Below are 18,249 nucleotides of genomic sequence, written 5' to 3'. Positions count from 1 at the left end.
TATCCAATATATCTACTGCAATTTCACATTGGATTGCTGGTTTGAAATTTACTTTTCATATGATTATTATTTTTAATAAACATTTATGTTAAAACTTGTCTGGTGTTTTATTCCTTGTTTTTATATTCGCCAATTAAAACATAAAAATCTGACACTTGGTTAACTGCTTTATATGACGATATGTGTAGGTACACCTCATGGACACTTCAATAGGTACACTACACGAGGTAAAACAGAATTAATAAATAAAGGGTTAATTGCACAATAAAAGCACATTCAGGTATATTCTCACACCTGGACTCGAACTAAGTTCTCACTGAGCAAGAACCCATGTCACTAACCAGTCAGCTACTCCACCCTGGAAGCCAGTGGTTGTCTGCACTGTTTTGTACTAGTGATGTGCATTCCAGTTAAGTTCACGCAGGTGTGCTTAACGAGGGAATCACACGGACACTCCATTAGATACACCGCCATTTTCAAGTGTACCTAATAACAAGCCACTTGGGAAATATCATGGTCAAAGGTCACAGGTGTCACAAGCTGTGTCCTTGGTGCCGCATGTCAACATGTTTTCCAAGATTCCCTCGTTAAGTGCACCTGCGTGAAAAGTTTTAGCTTCTGCAGACCATGAAAATGACCAAAGTTTTCACGCAGGTGTGCTTAACGAGGGAATCACACGGACACTCCATTAGGTACACCGCCATTTTCAAGTGTACCTAATAACAGGCCACTTTATTAGGGAAATATCATGGTCAAAGGTCACAGGTGTCACGCTCTAGTCCTCCGGGCTGCGTTCCAATATGTTTTCCAAGTTACCCTCGTTAAGCGCAGGTGCGTGAAAACTTTTAGCTTCATTCACGGTCAAAAGGAGCTAAAAGTTTTCACGCACCTGCACTTAACGAGGTAATCACACGGACACGCCATTAGGTACACCGCCATTTTCAAGTGTACCTAATAACAGGCCACTCTATTAGGGAAATATCATGGTCAAAAGTCACAGGTGTCACGCTCTAGTCCTCCGGGCTGCGTTCCAATATGTTTTCCAAGTTACCTTCGTTAAACACACCTGCGTGCAAAGTTTTAGCTCCTGCAGAACGTGAAAATGTCAAATCTTTTCACGCAGGTGTCTTTAACGAGGGTAACTTGGAAAACATATTGGAACGCGGCCCCTCGCGGACTGGAGGCCGACACCCCTGGTTTAAGTGAAAAGTGCCACACCCGCCCTCACCCCCACTTTCTGATTTTTATGTTTTAATATGTGATAAAAACAAGGAATAAAACACCAGACAAGTTTTAACATAAATGTTTATTTAAAAATAATTATAATAACGGGTGAATGGGAAATGCAATTCACACTCGTTCGTGAACAGGAAGTTACATCATTTTCTTCTTCGTTTTTTCCTTATTGTTCGTCATTTTCTTCTTTGTTTTGTTTTACAGCGAGGTGGCACCAGCTTCAATGCGCATTACCGACACCTACTGGTTGAAGTTATATGAACTGAAAAAAGAACGAATCACTTTAGGAAGTGATTCGTTCACTCGTTCACTGAAAAAAAGTCGTTCTTTTGAACGATTTGTTTGAACGAACTTTTGAGTGAACTGATTCTAAAGATACAGTTCACTAAAAAGAACTGGAATGCACATCACTAGTTTGAGACTCTGGATCCTAACTAAATCTTTGACATTTGAACAGAGGTCAGCAGGACTTGATAGTTAAGTTTTGATTTATTTTTTCTTAACTGAGATTTTTAAATAAATAAATTTTATAAAGTGCTTGATTCCTGTGTGAGGGATACAGCAGTCCCATAATTCAACATCACGCTAGGATGCCTCCAAGGCAACCATTTGACACTAAGTACTTGAATAACTGTCCGAGACATTGTCATAATTTAAGATTTTATTTCAGATTTTAATATAAATCTCTGTCAAATTAAAATACCTAACTGATAGACAAAGCATACATATTTACAGAATGTAAAGAAATCAATAGCAAGTGTGTAATTGGGGCTCTCATTTGACACAAGTCAAATTCACAAGTCGTGTGTCTGTGATCAGAGTTCACACCAGCCATTCACGGTTACGGATGAGTTAGGGCCTTTCCCAGCTGACTTGGGGCGAGTGGCGGTGTACACTCTGGAGTGGTCGCCAGCTAATCGCAGGGTAGTACATGCCATAGAGAATAATAAATCCAAACCTGCTGTGATGGCTCATACTATGATACTCGTACATACAGCTGCCTGTAAAAGTCACACAATGTGACCAAAATGGTGAACATGGCTAAGGCTCAACACAAACTCCCAAAAAAAGGAAACATGTTCCTCTGGCACATAATGAGGGATAAGGCTAAATCCATTTACTCACAAATGTGTCCACTTTTTGGAAACATAAATCGATCAAAATTGGCAGAGAGGTACTATGAACATGACATGAGCACACATTTTTATCTTGATGATAGAATTTGATAAAGAAGAAACTGGATGGCTTTGAGCAGGATACTGAGTCTGTCTCTCCTACGTACAAAGGTACAAGTTTCAACAAGTTCCAGCCAAACTCAAAGTGAAAGCGTTAAAACTCAAACTGAATAAATTCTGCAGTAGCTAATCGATCAGATGATGTCATGACTGATGCAGTGAGTAGTAGAATGTGTTGACTTTCTCTGTTAGTGGTTTAGTCCTGTTTGTTTCATGGGTGGAGGTCATTCCCTTCTATAGATTGAATTTCCCTTCTGGGCATCCCAAATTAGTAGTAGCTGAATTGTCTATAATCTAAGCGTGCAATTACAATGGGCAATTTGAATGGTACCGGACTTGGGTGCAAGACTTCCCTTCACTTTCTCTCCTCCACTGTCTTACAGTCACGCCTATCGATATTCATGGTCCAATTTTAAAAACATTATTGGCGTCAAGTGGGCTCAAGCACATACAACTGGCCTAGTGTGAACATGTCCTAAATGTAGAATGAAACAATCATGCAGCTTATGGGCCATCATGGCTCCTTCTGCTCAAACACAAGGGCAGCTGATCTGATCAAGGATCAACATTAGAAAAAGGCTTCAAATTTAAAGCATTCTGAAGAGAAATGATGATTCAACTTAATACTCGACGTGCGATAATGAAAGCTAAACAAGGCCGTTAACTGCTGTCAACATTCTGACATTAAAGCAAGGCCACAGCACCCAATAAAATGATGAAACTTGTAAAAAAAAAATATATACTATATATTTCGTCCATCAAGGCAACCTCGTTGTCCAACTACAGATCCCAACACTTTTCAGGTAAGCTTCCAAACACCAACGGAATGTTGCCCAATTCTAAATCGAAAAGCGTTCACGGTCCAAGATTCAACCTTCCACCAACTTTGAAAGAAAAAAAAAAAATGCTTCAAGCCTCGTCCTGCAAACAGATACGCCCGCATTTCATTTTAAAACAACAAAATCACTAAGAAATATAAACAAAGTAAAAACATCATGATTGGAACCATCTTGGAAACATTCAGCGCTCAAACATTGACATGGTCCTACAGCATCACAACAAATACCTTTTTTGCTGAATTTAATAAGAGCCAAACAAAAGAATTATGCACTGAATTGAGAGTGGAAGGACTTTTTTGCGGGGTGTTGCGAGTTGGGGCACTTGTAGGTCAAGGTCGTGGTGCTTCACTTTTTGTATGACTTCCTTAAATTATTTTAGACTGCACCTGCTCACCAATCAATCTGGTTGGCACCTTAATTGTAGAGAGAGGGGGGAGTTATTACAGCATTACGGGTGTTGATTGAATTTGTTCTAAAACAGAACTAGTCTCTCCCTTGGTATGCTACCTCGGGCATCTCCTGTCATCCACGTGGTAGGCATCCACAGAGCTTCTCCGCGAAGGGCTACAACATGGCTATACTCTCAGGGGTACAGTTGAGATGAGTGGATGTGCTGCTGCCCCCGGGCGACTTGAGACCCTTCGCAGCCCCGCTCAGCGTGGAGTCTCGGGCCCCGGGGCCCAAGATCACCCCGGAGCCATGGCGGAGACAGTGTTGCAGACCGGTCATCATGGTCTCACCGGTGACCGTGCCGAACTCGTAGGTGAAGGTGCCGTAGAAGACCAGGATGTCCACGGTGAAGCCCCACTCGCAGATAGCTGCGGCGTGCTGGAGTGTGAAGCTCTCGTGCACAAAGAAGATGCCGCCTGGGAGCAGGAGCTTAAGGAGCAAGCAAGAGAAGGTAGCTGGGGCTGCTTGGCCGTTTCAAGAAGAAAAGTTAGCGGAAATAGACAAATCGTCTTGAGTGAGTGACAAGAAAAGGATACTGAGTATGAGGGAGACCATAGCTCCGAGTGCCAGAGCCACGCGGAAGTGAGCCATCCAGTAGTCAAGGGCGGTGACGGCCACCCGATAGGTGAGCACGCACTGCAGGCACACGAAGAGCAGCCCCGCTGGGAAGGCCACGCCGGCGCCCACATAGTGAAGAGACTTGGCGTGGTCAACCTATCACACACGCGGGCCGGCGTGCAACATCATGTTCGAAACGTGGAGGTCAAGGTGAGGAGCGGGTCAATTTACCTGAAAGTTGCCCACCATGACCAGACCCACTGCATTGATGCAGCCCGCCACCAGAGCGCAGGTGTTGACCCAACATCCATGGCTATGCTCGATCACCTGGGCGTAGCGCAGAAGGCACACCATCACCACTGCGGAGAAAAAACACACAGCACGTTGAGAAACAAACCTGAGAAAAGTTGGCGGTGGATTCACTACTGGATGTGTATTTCAAAAACAAGCAGAGAATGGTGGCCATTTATTCCCAGCAAAAGCGGTTATTTAGCGACATGTCGGAAACATTTGACCCTACGTGAGTGAGAGAGCAGGAGGGAAGACCGCGTTACTCATACCACAACGGCCATACGGTCCAGTCGAGCAATGCATCTAAGCTGGCTTACTTTTATGCTACATTAAATACTTAAATGTTTAAAATATGAATTAAAAGCAGTGGTGATCTGGCATGACAGGAGGAAGAGCAGTAATGGAGGAATGCCGTGGAGGGTGCAAGAAGGCGAGAGGCCAGCGGAGGGATGTCAGGGGAAGGAAACTGTATTCATTATTGATTTAGAGTACTCAGGCTATTTTAAGCCCCTCCGCAGCTCAAGACGCTGACATGGGCACCACGTACAAACGCACGCGCGCACACTCACGACAGCTATACAAGTAGATTAGCATCCGCATGTGTACACAGGAAATGATCTTTTTACCCAGGGTAGTTTCTCATTCATCTACCATCATTTAACGTGTCACCATTTTGATACAAAATTGTTACTTCATTGCAGTACGTTGTTTATTGAATTTTGTGGGGGAGTTGATTGAATCTATTTTGAATCCATGAACGCTGTAACATTATAAAATCGAAGTGCTATAAATACTTTCTGGATACTTTATCAAATATTCTGCCACTGAAGAAAATCACTGTCAGTTTTGACCGACGCTGTCCGAAAGGTCATAATAAAATGTTCATAATTTGCTGCGGTGTAGAACTGTACTGCATCATAATCATCTCATATTTTAGTGACCTCAATTGTGAGTCAAATATTTTCAGAACAGCTTTTGGTATAATAATGAACATTGTTAGCAAAACCTTTTGGCCAATATCAATGAAAACTGAATATTTATTACAGGTCATGTATTGAAATTTATTACATTGAGGCTGGTCGATGTATGGCCCTACTGGATGTAGACTACACTCAAGTGGAAGGTGACATCATTATGTTGCAATCAGCTAGGTAAAAATAAATACAGTAAGTTGTTTTTGCAGCGATTTTGGGCAAGTGTTGCCAAATTACGTATTTTTTAGAACCTTTGTTTCAGGTTAGAAGTGTTTCAGGTTAGCGCAATAATGCATTAATAATGACAAATTATTGTATGTGATAAAAAAAAAGGCCTGCCCGAGGAAACAGAGCATCTTTTGAAAGACACAAGTTTTGTCAAGCACAGCATGAGACGGACAACCTGCATTGGCATGTTCTTTGTTTGGTTGATTTCAGCGAATATCTTACCCATGAAGGCTCCAACATTGCCAATGAGGCTAAACAGGCAGCTTTCGGGAGGGAAAGAACCACATTTACTGCAAAAGATGAAGACAAAATGGGGTGTTAACAACATTTCACATCAGTGCAGCAACTATTGATTATTTTAATAACCAATTATCGATTCGTCGATGAACCTGACCAAATGTTTTAACTTACATCCCTTTATTACGAAATACAACATTATTTCAAAACCAAAGTGCAAAAAACAAATTAGGATTAATGCTTCGGTTATGTTGGAAAAGTAATTTATTTTATTTAACACAAAGCTTATTCCGCTTTCATAGAGTGCAGAGATTGGATATTTTATTTACTGTTGTTGAGGGATTTTGAGGATGTGAACATACCAAAAAAAAATATATATATATATTAGCAATTAAAACATTATCTAAACTACAATTGATTAGTTTAATAATTGATTAGTTGTCGATTAATCAATTACACGTCACACTAATTGACTTATAAAGGCTCTGGCCACAGTTGCAGAGTTTGGTTAAAATTGGCAAACCAAAAAATAGATTTGCCAGCCCATGGTTTTTTCACACAGCGACGTGACCTCATTAGCACTGCTATACAGCCTCCATCCTGACTCCGATTAATGCTACCTCCGAAGTGATAGGTTTCCTTCTCGATTCCTTCACACTGAACATCACCATGGGAAAAGGCTGGAACACTTTTTTTTTTTTTTTTTAAATCATTGCCTGGATAAATCCCTGAGCACTTTGCGATGACTTTTCGTACATTTCTGATGACATATGAGGTTTTGCAAAGAGTAAATCAATTATGTCACTGTGTGCATTTCTAGGTCTGTGGGCCACATGGTGGCGAAGTTGAAGAAGGTTAATGAGGTAGAAGAGGACACCTGATGAGGGGGATGTCCTGGATAGTGCAACAAGTCTTAGGAAAGCCTGGTCGGAGCAGCTCCTCTGTGCATGTTACATTGTAGGTCCTGCAGGCATGACACGAGACAGCTCATAGTGAATAATTCTAGAATCTGAGATGTGACAGCATGTGGGCACTTTTCTCAAATAAAATAAGGATTACTTGCCAGTTCTCCACAGGACAAACGTGGTGATTCATTACAGCCATGGCGTACCTGCGGAGTAAACAACACGATTTCAAGAAAATTATGACAAGAGGTTACTCATGGCAGTTCAAATAAACGTGTTGTATATTTTTGGTGAGCAGCAGAAGCAAATTAATATCGTGATTCACGGGTTGTTCTTTGCGCACAGTGCATCACGGGTCGTTGACCTTTTCAAAGCTGAGAGCCACGTACTTGATGCGAAGGGCTTTCTCGCTTGTGAAAACACACATTTGATCAAATAACCTTTAATATCTCTTTATTATATGCTAACAATATGTGAAGGCACCCATCATGTTAATTATTTGTGACAATATTTTGGTAACAAATCTTTTTCAAGCAATCATGTCTAGCATATTTGTTAGAGGTAAACAATTTTCATACAAGCCCGCTGGCTACTCATGAGGTTCTTGGGGGATACCTGGTGGCCGGTGAACACGTGACCCTTGCACTACATGCAGTGCTGCTTCCAAACACCAGGGTGAGCCATTGACACCAGAGCATGTGCTATTAGTTCTTTGGGTAATCAATGACAAGGGGGTCCCTTTGTGCAGTGGTGTAAAACAAAACAAGACTCACAAGAAGGCACGTTCGCCAATCAATCTTAATGATGGGGTCACGGAAAAAATTAGCTATCTTGAACATTTTAGTCCATATACTTTGTGTAAAAGAGGTTTCTGAGAGACGGTTGAGGACACATGATAAGGTTTGAAGGCAGACGTGCACCACTCACACGATCCATATTCCAGTGATGGAGAAGGCAGACAGGCTGACCGGCAGGACGATCCAGGCAGTCATTGGGCTGGCAGTGAGCTGGCTTTGTCCCAAGCATGTGGTGAGAGGGCGGCTACAAGTCGGAGCAGCGGCACGACACGGGGAGCAGATGGGGTCGGGTGGGTTTGCGGGGTCACTAACACACGGGGGAACACACAGGGAGGGGGAGGGGGGGTACAAAAGGACAGAAGGACGCGTCTGCTCCAGGAAGCCCGCCTTCAGCCTGACAGAGGAAACAATAACATGCTTTTACAGCATTGACCGGTGTACAACTGCACTCTACCGTACTTTTGACTTTGTCATGTAAAATTGTAATGTACTAAAAAGACATTTTCATCTTTTTAAGGATAAAATATTTGCTGCAGCTCTTGTATATTTTGTTTCATATTTTGAAAAAGTTGGAGCAGGTCAGTGTATATATACCAAGGTTGTTCAACAAACTAATTTGCTTTCTTCCTACATGCACGGACGTGATAAAATCGTGACCTGGTTCACACTGAAAAACACTTTTCAAGCAGGCTAGCGATCAACACTCCCTCAGTGGGATACAAGAACACTGGTATGGCTGGCTTCTTGTGCTCCAAAGAGCAAAGCATTGCACATATTCGATCTAGTGTGCAGTCAGTGTCTCAGAGCTTGAAGTGGCCAAACCAGAATCTCTGTTTATTTTCTACCTTGTTACTATTGTCAGCAAAAGCTGATGTTTACACAGAAACCTAGCAAGTCTGTGAAAATATTTTACAACTTTCGTGCCCATGATGAGGCAAGAACAAGAGTTATCGATATCGCCAACATAGGGACTTGGTCACCAGGTCTCTCTGACCGCACCAGCAACACGTCTCGCAACTATAAGTGATGTTATTCGAGACTCCTAAAAACTTAAACGCCTTCCTGCGCTGGAGATGTTCACCCATCTTCCTCCAGACTGCAAATGAACGGTGCTTATGTGAAGCCACCAGAGGCTGACACAGGATGTCTCATTTTACATGACCTTTACCAACATTCCCCTTGGAGAAAGGGTCTTGGTTTCCAAGGACATGTCTCACTGACATTTAAGTACCTAAGTACAATTTTTATTATTATTTTTTTCAACTGTAGTATGTTGGCTGGAGATGTTAAGTATAAGTACTTTGACACTTTATTTGTGTTGTAATTTTGCAGGTTATTCCAAACCCTTCTGTAAATACAGCTTCTGCTGAGTAATTACTCTCGGTAAACATTGAGCAACACTTCTCAAGGATAGTTATTTTCCCCACAAAATCAGACATACTTGGTTACAAAATAATAGTGAAATCATGAGATCGTAGGACACATTGATAGTAGGAAAAGAAATTCACTGATGTTTTCAGGAATGACTTCTACCTGTCTCTGATATATTTGAGGGGAAACTCCTCTATTGTCCCACATACCGCACCAACCAAAACCCTTACATGATTAAAACTGTCTAGCGCTCTGCCTTTATAAAATTTAAATTTATACATCATAACCACAACAACTCCATCTGAAAGGACTTTCTTTACGGTTTGGGGGCCTAAATGAACTAGTGAACGCTTTCTCTTCCATATCATTGTCAATTCCAAAGTGACATAGATGACTAGCATGCAGCGTCAGACATATGACACTGCAGAGGAGAAGCATAGATCCTGCATGCAAGCATCGCGGAGTGTGCATGTCCTTATTTATTTGTGTTGGGGGTGCAGGAACACTACAGTGCAACTCGGAGCCGACCCGGGCTAACTATACATCCAGCACCACATGGGTTGGCTCACACAAGAGACGCAAGTTCATTTCGTGAAAGGTAAACGTGAGTGCAGCCCTGGTAAAAATATTCTTCAATTGTCCCGTCTGCTCAAATGAACCGCGCAACTGTTAGCAGCGTTAGCTTGACATCGCCAGTTCTACTGGGTGCACTTTGCCGGCTGGTCTTTACGATTGCCCGCATCTTCCTTCCCGTTAACCTTCGCAACGAGCCGCTCATACGCGAATACAGTAAAGGACAAGTATGCTGATAGGTTAACAAAAGCAAAACGTGCATTCATGATCATGAATTTGTACCTACCACCCGCCTGCAAGACCCTCGCTGCACACCAACAACCTTGGTTATCCCTCTAGAAATGTGCTCTCCTGTCATCAATGAAGCGTGCCACAAACCAGCTTCCGTTTTATCATTTTCAGAATAAGACTTTCATGTTTATCTGGATTTGTATTTTTGGTAAACTAACAAAAGGACCTCACAATACACATAAGCAGTCTTACGTCATACATTTGTAACATTAGCTGCTGTAAGATTACGCATCGCATGCCTGAGTTTGAAGTTGGCAGCTGGTGTGTAATCTATAAGTGCTCTAACTATTAATGGCCTTGTCAAGCGTAACAGTTTTGCCAGAGCTTTTATTTGTATAGAATCGCACGTGAGCTGGACGGCGTTGTAATATGTAACTTGACTCTCATGGTCCGGCCCTCAAAACTGTGGGCCACTTCTACTTCTGCATTATCTGGAAGAAAAACAGCCGACTAAAAAACTGTCGGGGGGGGGGGGTCATCACAAAACATAAACAAAAAAAGTTCAAATGATTGATCGCTTTCTCTTTTCTCTGCCATTCTGACAGTGGTTTTGTGACTTTTTAAATCCCCTGCAGCACCACTCTTAATAGTTGCATTATTGACCTTTTTTTATTCCGTCAACAGACATAAAAACAAAACTTTAAAACATATTACATAGAAATTAAAATTTTAATTATAAAGTCACCTTGGACAGGCTCCAGCTCAGCCATTACATTATGACATTATAATGGATCTATAATGGAGAATGGCTGGATCTCATTTGTCACGTTACTTTATATGTTGCAGTATTTTTTTTTTGTCCTTCCTGCGGGTTGCAATACAAATCCATTTACGTTCTTATTATAACACAGTACATTCTTAAATCTGGTGTCTTCTTAATTTATATTCTGAATTGTTTTACATGATTTGCTAAATTGATTAATGTTGGTAGTCTAGAATGTCGTTGACCTTGCATAGTGCCATCTCTTATCTGGCTGCACTTGGGCAACAATCTGATGTGCAATATAAGTGTCTGGTGCCGATACAAGTACATCCATCTCGTATCAATTTTATACAGTACTAATCTTCATTAGCGTCACGAGTGAGCTATAAAGCCTATCCCAGCTAATTTGGTGAATAAACTTAACAATTTACACTCACAATAGACAGTTAAGAGTCTTTAATGACTCTAACTTGCATGGTTTGGGAATGTAGCAAGAAGTACCCAGCGAAAACTCACGCAAGCACGGAGGAGAACAAGCAAATGCTTTCAACCACCCAGATGCTCAGTATGATACTTGTCAGGAAAAACAATGGATTATGTTATAAAGGACCTTTACTTAATTTAACTCTTAACAATGGAGCACCCACCCCCAATGTGGACATATAGAGGGGCTTACTATCTTAATCCTCTTGTAGTACGTATGTATCTGCTGTCTTAGTTCGAGGGAGGCAGAAACCTTGCATTGGGCTGAACCGCCAAGAATGTAAAGATTTAGTCTTCTAATTAACTATGAATGATTCATAATCACTGAACTCGCCATTGTGTGAAATCTCACAATGTTTCATTATGAATTTCTTTGTGTAATTTAAGACGGCTGCAAAAAGGTTCACATACTTTTTTAACATCCTACTTGTATTCTTTGTTCACATAGTTCTCTTTAAATCACCTATCCAATCAATGCTGAGTCTAAATGATCGTTTATGTATGTTCTGATGCATTTGTTCAGATATGCCAACCTGTCCACATTACCTCAGCCGGGGAGATCAACAGGGGATAATGCTATTTAGATGTCCTGTAAGCACATGGATCCTCTCAGTCAGCAACATTAATGGGGCCATGAGGCATCCTGCTTAGATCTTCAATGCTTAGGTAAAAGGCAGTTTGACAAAAGGAATGCTGGCAGCCTGTGTCAACCGACATGGGGAGCACTGGCAAGATGTTCCAGTTCTTCAACAGGAGACAAAGTCTTTTCCCTAACTACAAAGTCACAGGTTGTGACGTTAATCGGAGATCTTCAGAGATTGTTTATCCGTCGGCAAAGGAGAGCTGTGTGAGGACATGGAACTCCATGCAAGAGCTGAGCAAAGACATCTACGACATCTACGCCGAATATGAAGATGAAGATGATGATGCCCAGCAGGGCCCCTCCAAGCAAATTTCCCCATCCAAGAATTATATGATCAACATCAATGTAGGTGGGATGCCCTTCCAAATTGCCTACAAGATGGCAGCGAGGTACCCCAAGACCAGAATTGGACGACTGGCCACTTACACCGACCACAACATGAAAGTGGACCTGTGCGATGACTACAATGTGACCAACAACGAGTTCTTCTTTGACAGAGACCCCGAAATCTTTCACAGCATCTTCAATTTCTACCGGACCGGTGTGCTGTGGATCAAGGACGAGCTGTGCCCCCGCAACTTCTTGGAGGAGATCAACTACTGGGGGGTCAGGATCAAGAACACCCACCGCTGCTGCCGCATCTCCTTTGAGGAAAGACAGGATGAGCTGAACGAGCAGCTGAAGATCCAGAGAGAGCTGGAAGCCGAGGTGGAGATCGAGGAGAACGAATCGCTATTTCAAGATATGTTCATGGGCCAAAGGCGCCGAACCATTTGGAACTTGATGGAGAAGCCGTTTTCTTCCGTCATGGCCAAGTTGATGGCGGTGACTTCCAGTCTCTTTGTCCTGATCTCACTGGTGGCCATGACGCTGAACACAGTGGAGGAGATGCAGTACAGAGCTCATATGGGGCAGCTCAGTGGAAAGACTTACTGGGAGTACGTGGAATCCACGTGCATTGCCTTCTTCACCATGGAGTACCTGCTGCGCCTGATATCCACCCCAGACCTCAAAGCCTTCGGCAGGAGCGTGCTCAACACGGTGGACCTGATAGCCATCCTGCCTCTGTATCTCCAGGCCATTCTGGAATTCTTTGACAACAAGGAAAATTACATGAAGCACGAGGCCGACATGCAGGCCGTGGGCCAGGTGGGAAAGCTCGGACAGGTCTTGCGCATCATGAGACTGATGCGGATCTTTCGTATTTTGAAGCTGGCCCGACACTCCACTGGCCTGCGGGCATTCGGCTTCACTTTGCGCCAGTGCTACCAGCAAGTCGGCTGCCTGTTTCTTTTCATCACCATGGGGATCTTCAGCTTCTCTGCTATGGTTTACACTGTGGAGCATGACATGCCCCAAACAAACTTCACCAGCATTCCTCATGCGTGGTGGTGGGCATCTGTAAGTATGTCTTCATAAACTTGTAAGGTGCGGTGGAATCTGTTTCAAAAATAGGCTAATTAGCCCCCTTTTTCCAACAACGAGGCTTCAAAATTCAATCCCCTGCTTTGAGACTAAACTTACTTGAGGAATAAGTGACGCCTAAATGTGTAACCAAAACCCAGACGATGCCCTCTTCAGTTAATCGACTGACACATTCTATCCAAACGTGCGAGTCAGTCACAAAAATAAGTTCCGGAGGTGCCTGACACAGCTCTACAATAAGATGCATCATTTGTTTATAGTATGTTTTTAAGTGCAGATTGCAGAGTGCGTTGAACCTGCACTCAGTCACCACTTCAATGCCATTCATCCACCACTTCAATGCCATCCATCCACCCACCCATCCATCCGTCCGTCCGTCCGTCCAAATCCATCCGTCCAAATCCATCCATCCATATCCATCCATCCATCCATCCATCCATCCATCCATCCATCCATCCATCCATCCATCCATCCATCCATCCATCCATCCATCCATCCATCCATCCATCCATCCATCCATCCATCCATCCATCCATCCATCCATCCATCCATCCATCCATCCATCCATCCATCCATCCATCCATCCAGCCAGCCATCCATCCAGCCATCCATCCACACACGCACATTCACTCGCATGATACACACAAGCATCCTAACATGCATGTTTTGGGAATGTAGCAGAAAACCTATGCAAGCACAGGGAGAACAAGCAAATGCCATATGACCAGACTAAATTTAAGATGCTTCTGAGAAGGCTTTTTTGCATATAGGTAGAATTTACAAGGATTTATATGGTATTTAAGAAGTTGCGAACGCACATCTTAAACAAGTCAGCAAAATACAGTTGAAACACTTCCTGTTCCTCATAATGATCGTGACTGCTCTCCCCTGAAAACTGCGCAGGTCAGCATCTCCACGGTGGGCTACGGCGATGTTTACCCGGAGACCATCCTGGGTCGCCTCTTTGCTTTCATCTGCATCGCTTTCGGAATCATCCTCAACGGTTTACCCATATCCATCCTCTTCAACAAGTTCTCAGACTACTACTCCAAACTCAAGTCCAATCAGTACACAGCCTCCCTGAAGAATAGAGGAAAAGTGAGATTCGCCACAAGGACCGTGCAGAAGCTAAACGACTGCTTTGGAAACAACCACTTCCATGCGAACTGAAGTAATTGTATTCCATAACTTATTTGTGGAGTGTTATATTCTCTACTTTGCTGCCTTGACAAACCCGACTAGAGGCCTGATGCAGATAACGGCTTAATCGAAACCTCTTAGCGGCATAATAGATCAAAGTTGGCTGAAGATTCAATACCTGACCAGTCTCATCAACATTTGCTTTTAAAAGCAGGAACAATTTTAAATAAATCACCATAAAACAGAAAATTAACATGGACATAAATATATGGTTGATTATTACAGCTATTTATACTCCTATGGCAATAATCTGACCCGCCACATCATTTTATGTGGCCCCGCAAAGGCAAATCATATGTGTGCGCTCAATGTTTCCTAATATAACTAAACTGTAAATTGTCTTCCTTTTAATAAATGAGATATTGTAATGAATTTTTGTTTCAATTCCACTTTCAAAGTAAATCATAAAATTGTTGACTTTTTTTTTTTTTAACTAAATTCTGTTGTGCTATGTGATCATTTGAGTGGCCATCCATTTCTATTTAATTCAATAATGGCCCCACGAGAGAAACCATGACTATGATTTGGCCCCCAACAAAACTGAGTTTGACACCCCTGGTCTGAAGGAATGTATGTCCCTACAAAGTCGAGTACCCAGAGAACACGGGCAAGTATGGTGAGAACATGGAAACATTTGCATCGTTCTGTCCTTAAGAAGCTGTTGTTGGCCACAACTTCTGTGCAGACTCACCTACCAACACAACTCCAACTTCTGAAATCACTTGCCTCCTAAGGGAACACATGCAACACAAAGATACCACGTTACCTACTCTAATTACTCTGTAAAAAAAAAAAATCATTTTCTTTGATTAGGTTTTTGGATATAGAAAATGGATGAATGGATATTATACAGTGTGTTCTTTACTTAAAGAACATTTTAGAACTCGTGGAGTTTTTTTGTGGGGCTGGAATATAATAATAGTATTTGAATAAAATTCAAAAGGTTAAACTGGTTTGAGTAATGTAGGTAACTAAAAATGGAGAAAAGTAAAATATTTCCAGTAAACATCCAGAAGGTGGCAGCACGTTGACAATGCCATGTCGTCGCTCAACGACGAAGTCAACTCCTCCCCCTCCCACAATCCTTTGCGGCGATAAAGTGACCTCTCCGCTACTAATTACTACCCTGTCGATGAACCATGGCTCCCCCTGTCGCAGTGTCTCCATTGATTAAGGTCTGTTTACCACGTAATATCTACAAGACAATATCGGTGTTTGGTACAATTACATTCATTTTATCTCGCAATTTGCCATCTGCAGTTATTCAATGTGTCGCTTACCTAATGGTTCTTGCCCCGTTTTCTCTCAGCGCTATGACAACTAGTCATAAATAAATAAATAAATAAATAATAATAATAACGTGTGCTTTTACCTGGAACAATACTGAAGTGACCTCTTTTGCAGAATATCCAGCATCCTTTTATTTACACAAAGAGGAATGAATGGAAGCTTAATGTTTTGAGGCACTGTTTTGAACTAACGCACAGGTCCCCGATTTACGACGACGTAACCCGAATGTGTAGTGGGAAGAGATCATTAACCAATGGTAACGTAGGAGTAAAGCCATAATGTAGGCAACTGCAGGTCATAAATATTAAAGTGTAAAATTCTTAGCTGCTGGGAAAACTACTTTATTGCACGCCCTTCGTAATTGCGAAAAATCTTTCGTCGAGGACTCCTTATCACATGGGTCGAGAATAATTATTCATGATAATAGATGGTTCCATCCAACATGTTCATGTGTTGCATTCCAGACTGCCAGATATTCAGCATTGATCGCTGGCATCTTTTATGGCAAGAGGAGATATGGTAAGTTGTCCCCTAAAACAGTGGTCCCCAACCTTTTTAGCACCAAGGACCGGTTATTGTCAGAGAATATTTTCACTAACCAGCTTTTAAGGTGTGGCGGATAAATACAACAAAATTAAATGATACAACACCAACAACATGAGTCATATTATATATTATTGTATATTATATTCACGTCACAGAGGTGTAGGAGGGAATCCGGTCCATTTTTCAAAAATAAAAGATCGTTCAGACTCAGATGAATAAAACGAAATAATGCAAGTTATTTATTCTTTCTTGTGCGGCCCGATACCAAACGATCCACGGACTGGTACCGATCCATGGCTCGGGGGTTGGGGACCACTGTCCAAAAATATGTTTGACTACAAACACCACTAAGTATGAATATCGTTATCCACCTACTTTGAACACATTTCTCTCTCTTCAGATAACTTGAAGCCGATTGCAGCTGAGGAGAGGAGGATTGAGGAGGAAGAGAAGAAGGCCCGTGAGGAGCAAGAGCGCATTGCCAAGCAGCTAGCTGAAGGTAAACAAATGTGGTAGACATATTTAGGGCATGCTGAACTGTGAAACAAATTGCATATACGATAAAGCAGAACTGTGACTGTTAGATGTTCTACTTGTAAATATAGTGACCTAATCATGTTTGACTTTTTCCTTACAGCAAACGAAGACACCATTCTGAAGTAAACCTTCATGTAGTTCCTAACTTGTCCTTCGTCATTTTTAAATGACCAATGTTAGTGCTCAACCATTCACACGCTCCCATGTTGTAGATATTGTGTAGAATAATTTATTTCTCTGCATTGCCTGTTTCTGTTCCTGTTTTAACAGTAATCATGTAAATAATTCGATCTTGCAAATGGGGGCTGGCTACAGCCCCCCCCCTCCCCGCCACTGTTTTCCCATCCAACTGTTACATTAATTGTAAAATGCACTCCTAAACAATGTCAGGTTTCAATTTGTATGTAAGAGACCACAATTTGCTCAGTCTGTGGATTTGCTTGAATAAATGTAAGAGTGGTATCATTAATATAAAGTGCTTTTATTTTTTATTAGAAAGACCAGATTCCTTATCGTTTGATTGAGCTGCCCTATTAGTCTCAAATATTTTCAATGCAAAAATGTGCATGGAAATTTGACGACTCAGTTTTCCATTCATTCATTTTGGTTGCTTGCAGCTCATCCTAGTTAGTTTTGGGTGAAAGGCAGACTTCTCCCTGGACTGGTTGTCACTCAATCATAGGGCACATGTAGTGACAACCAGCCAAGGCACCCATTTAAGCGACACGCATGGCACAGCACAAAACAAAAACACTAAAATAATGATCATCTAAATAAATGCACTTGGTTTGGTGTGTTGCTGTTTCAAGCGAGTTGCCAAACACTCAAATACGGAGGGAAGTCAGTATCCAAGAGTTGTGATGTGACTGGTCTACGTTGACGGCGACCTGACATGACGCCGGTCCAGACAACGTGAGGTCACGTCTGGTTAAGAAGGTGTGCTCTTCAACTGGATCAGCCCAAGCCAGCAATCAGACTTGGCTAACACCTCAATGCAAGTTGCCAACAATAGCTGTACAAAGCTATTTATTCTATGGCTAAACTTAGTACTGAGCTTCCGTAGTCAAAAATAGTTGTTCAGAAATATTTAGGGAAATTTATAGTGTTAGTATCAGCAAACTTAATATTACTAAAGCTTTGAATTGAAATTTCAAGATAAGTCTAGATCAGCTGGAGTGAACATAATTGCCTGGCAAATTGTCTTAATTTTTACTAAATCAAACTAGTTTCCATGATTTATAAGTCCAAAATTTGTATATAATAATAATATGATAGGGTTATATTTGACCTGTGAGGAGGTAAAAAAAAGTTTATAGGATAGTTTATAGGATTCAACTACACGTCGTCGTAAGCCTGCCACTATTTATAGACGCTACTTAATAGAACAATTGAGACATGAACGCCTGAACCTCCGCTGATATAACATTACGGTTGCCT

At 41.9% G+C, this 18,249-nt stretch overlaps 2 protein-coding genes across 3 annotated transcripts; one reads left to right on the top strand and one right to left on the bottom strand.

Moving 5' to 3' along the window:
• Positions 1-1,879: 1,879 nt before the first annotated feature.
• On the bottom strand, positions 1,880-10,065 carry LOC125994305 (transmembrane protein 150A). 2 transcript variants are annotated; one of them, XR_007490584.2, is made up of 9 exons: positions 9,981-10,065; positions 7,881-8,144; positions 7,112-7,159; positions 6,926-7,012; positions 6,034-6,101; positions 4,550-4,677; positions 4,297-4,474; positions 3,818-4,176; positions 1,880-3,723 (listed from the first exon to the last, which is right to left on the bottom strand). XR_007490584.2 is itself a non-coding variant. In XM_049763563.2 (8 exons), exons 2-8 carry the CDS (start codon positions 7,943-7,945, stop codon positions 3,875-3,877), a joined length of 876 nt encoding a protein of 291 aa, XP_049619520.1. In that variant the 5' UTR covers positions 7,946-8,144; positions 9,981-10,065; the 3' UTR covers positions 1,880-3,874. The 2 variants fall into 2 exon arrangements, 1 of the variants encoding a protein (XP_049619520.1); XM_049763563.2 differs by having other exon boundaries at positions 1,880-4,176.
• A 1,693-nt stretch (positions 10,066-11,758) lies between these two features.
• On the top strand, positions 11,759-14,811 carry LOC125994304 (potassium voltage-gated channel subfamily V member 2-like). The gene is made up of 2 exons (XM_049763562.2): positions 11,759-13,215; positions 14,143-14,811. The coding sequence occupies exons 1-2, from the start codon at positions 11,887-11,889 to the stop codon at positions 14,407-14,409; spliced, it is 1,596 nt and encodes a 531-aa protein (XP_049619519.1). The 5' UTR covers positions 11,759-11,886; the 3' UTR covers positions 14,410-14,811.
• Positions 14,812-18,249: the final 3,438 nt, after the last annotated feature.

The sequence above is a fragment of the Syngnathus scovelli genome, chromosome 3 (genome assembly GCF_024217435.2).
Source record: "Syngnathus scovelli strain Florida chromosome 3, RoL_Ssco_1.2, whole genome shotgun sequence".
In the NCBI taxonomy this organism is placed as follows: Eukaryota; Metazoa; Chordata; class Actinopteri; order Syngnathiformes; family Syngnathidae; genus Syngnathus; species Syngnathus scovelli.
Note: the sequence above shows the minus strand (reverse complement) of the source record. Positions and strands in the feature narration are given on the sequence as shown.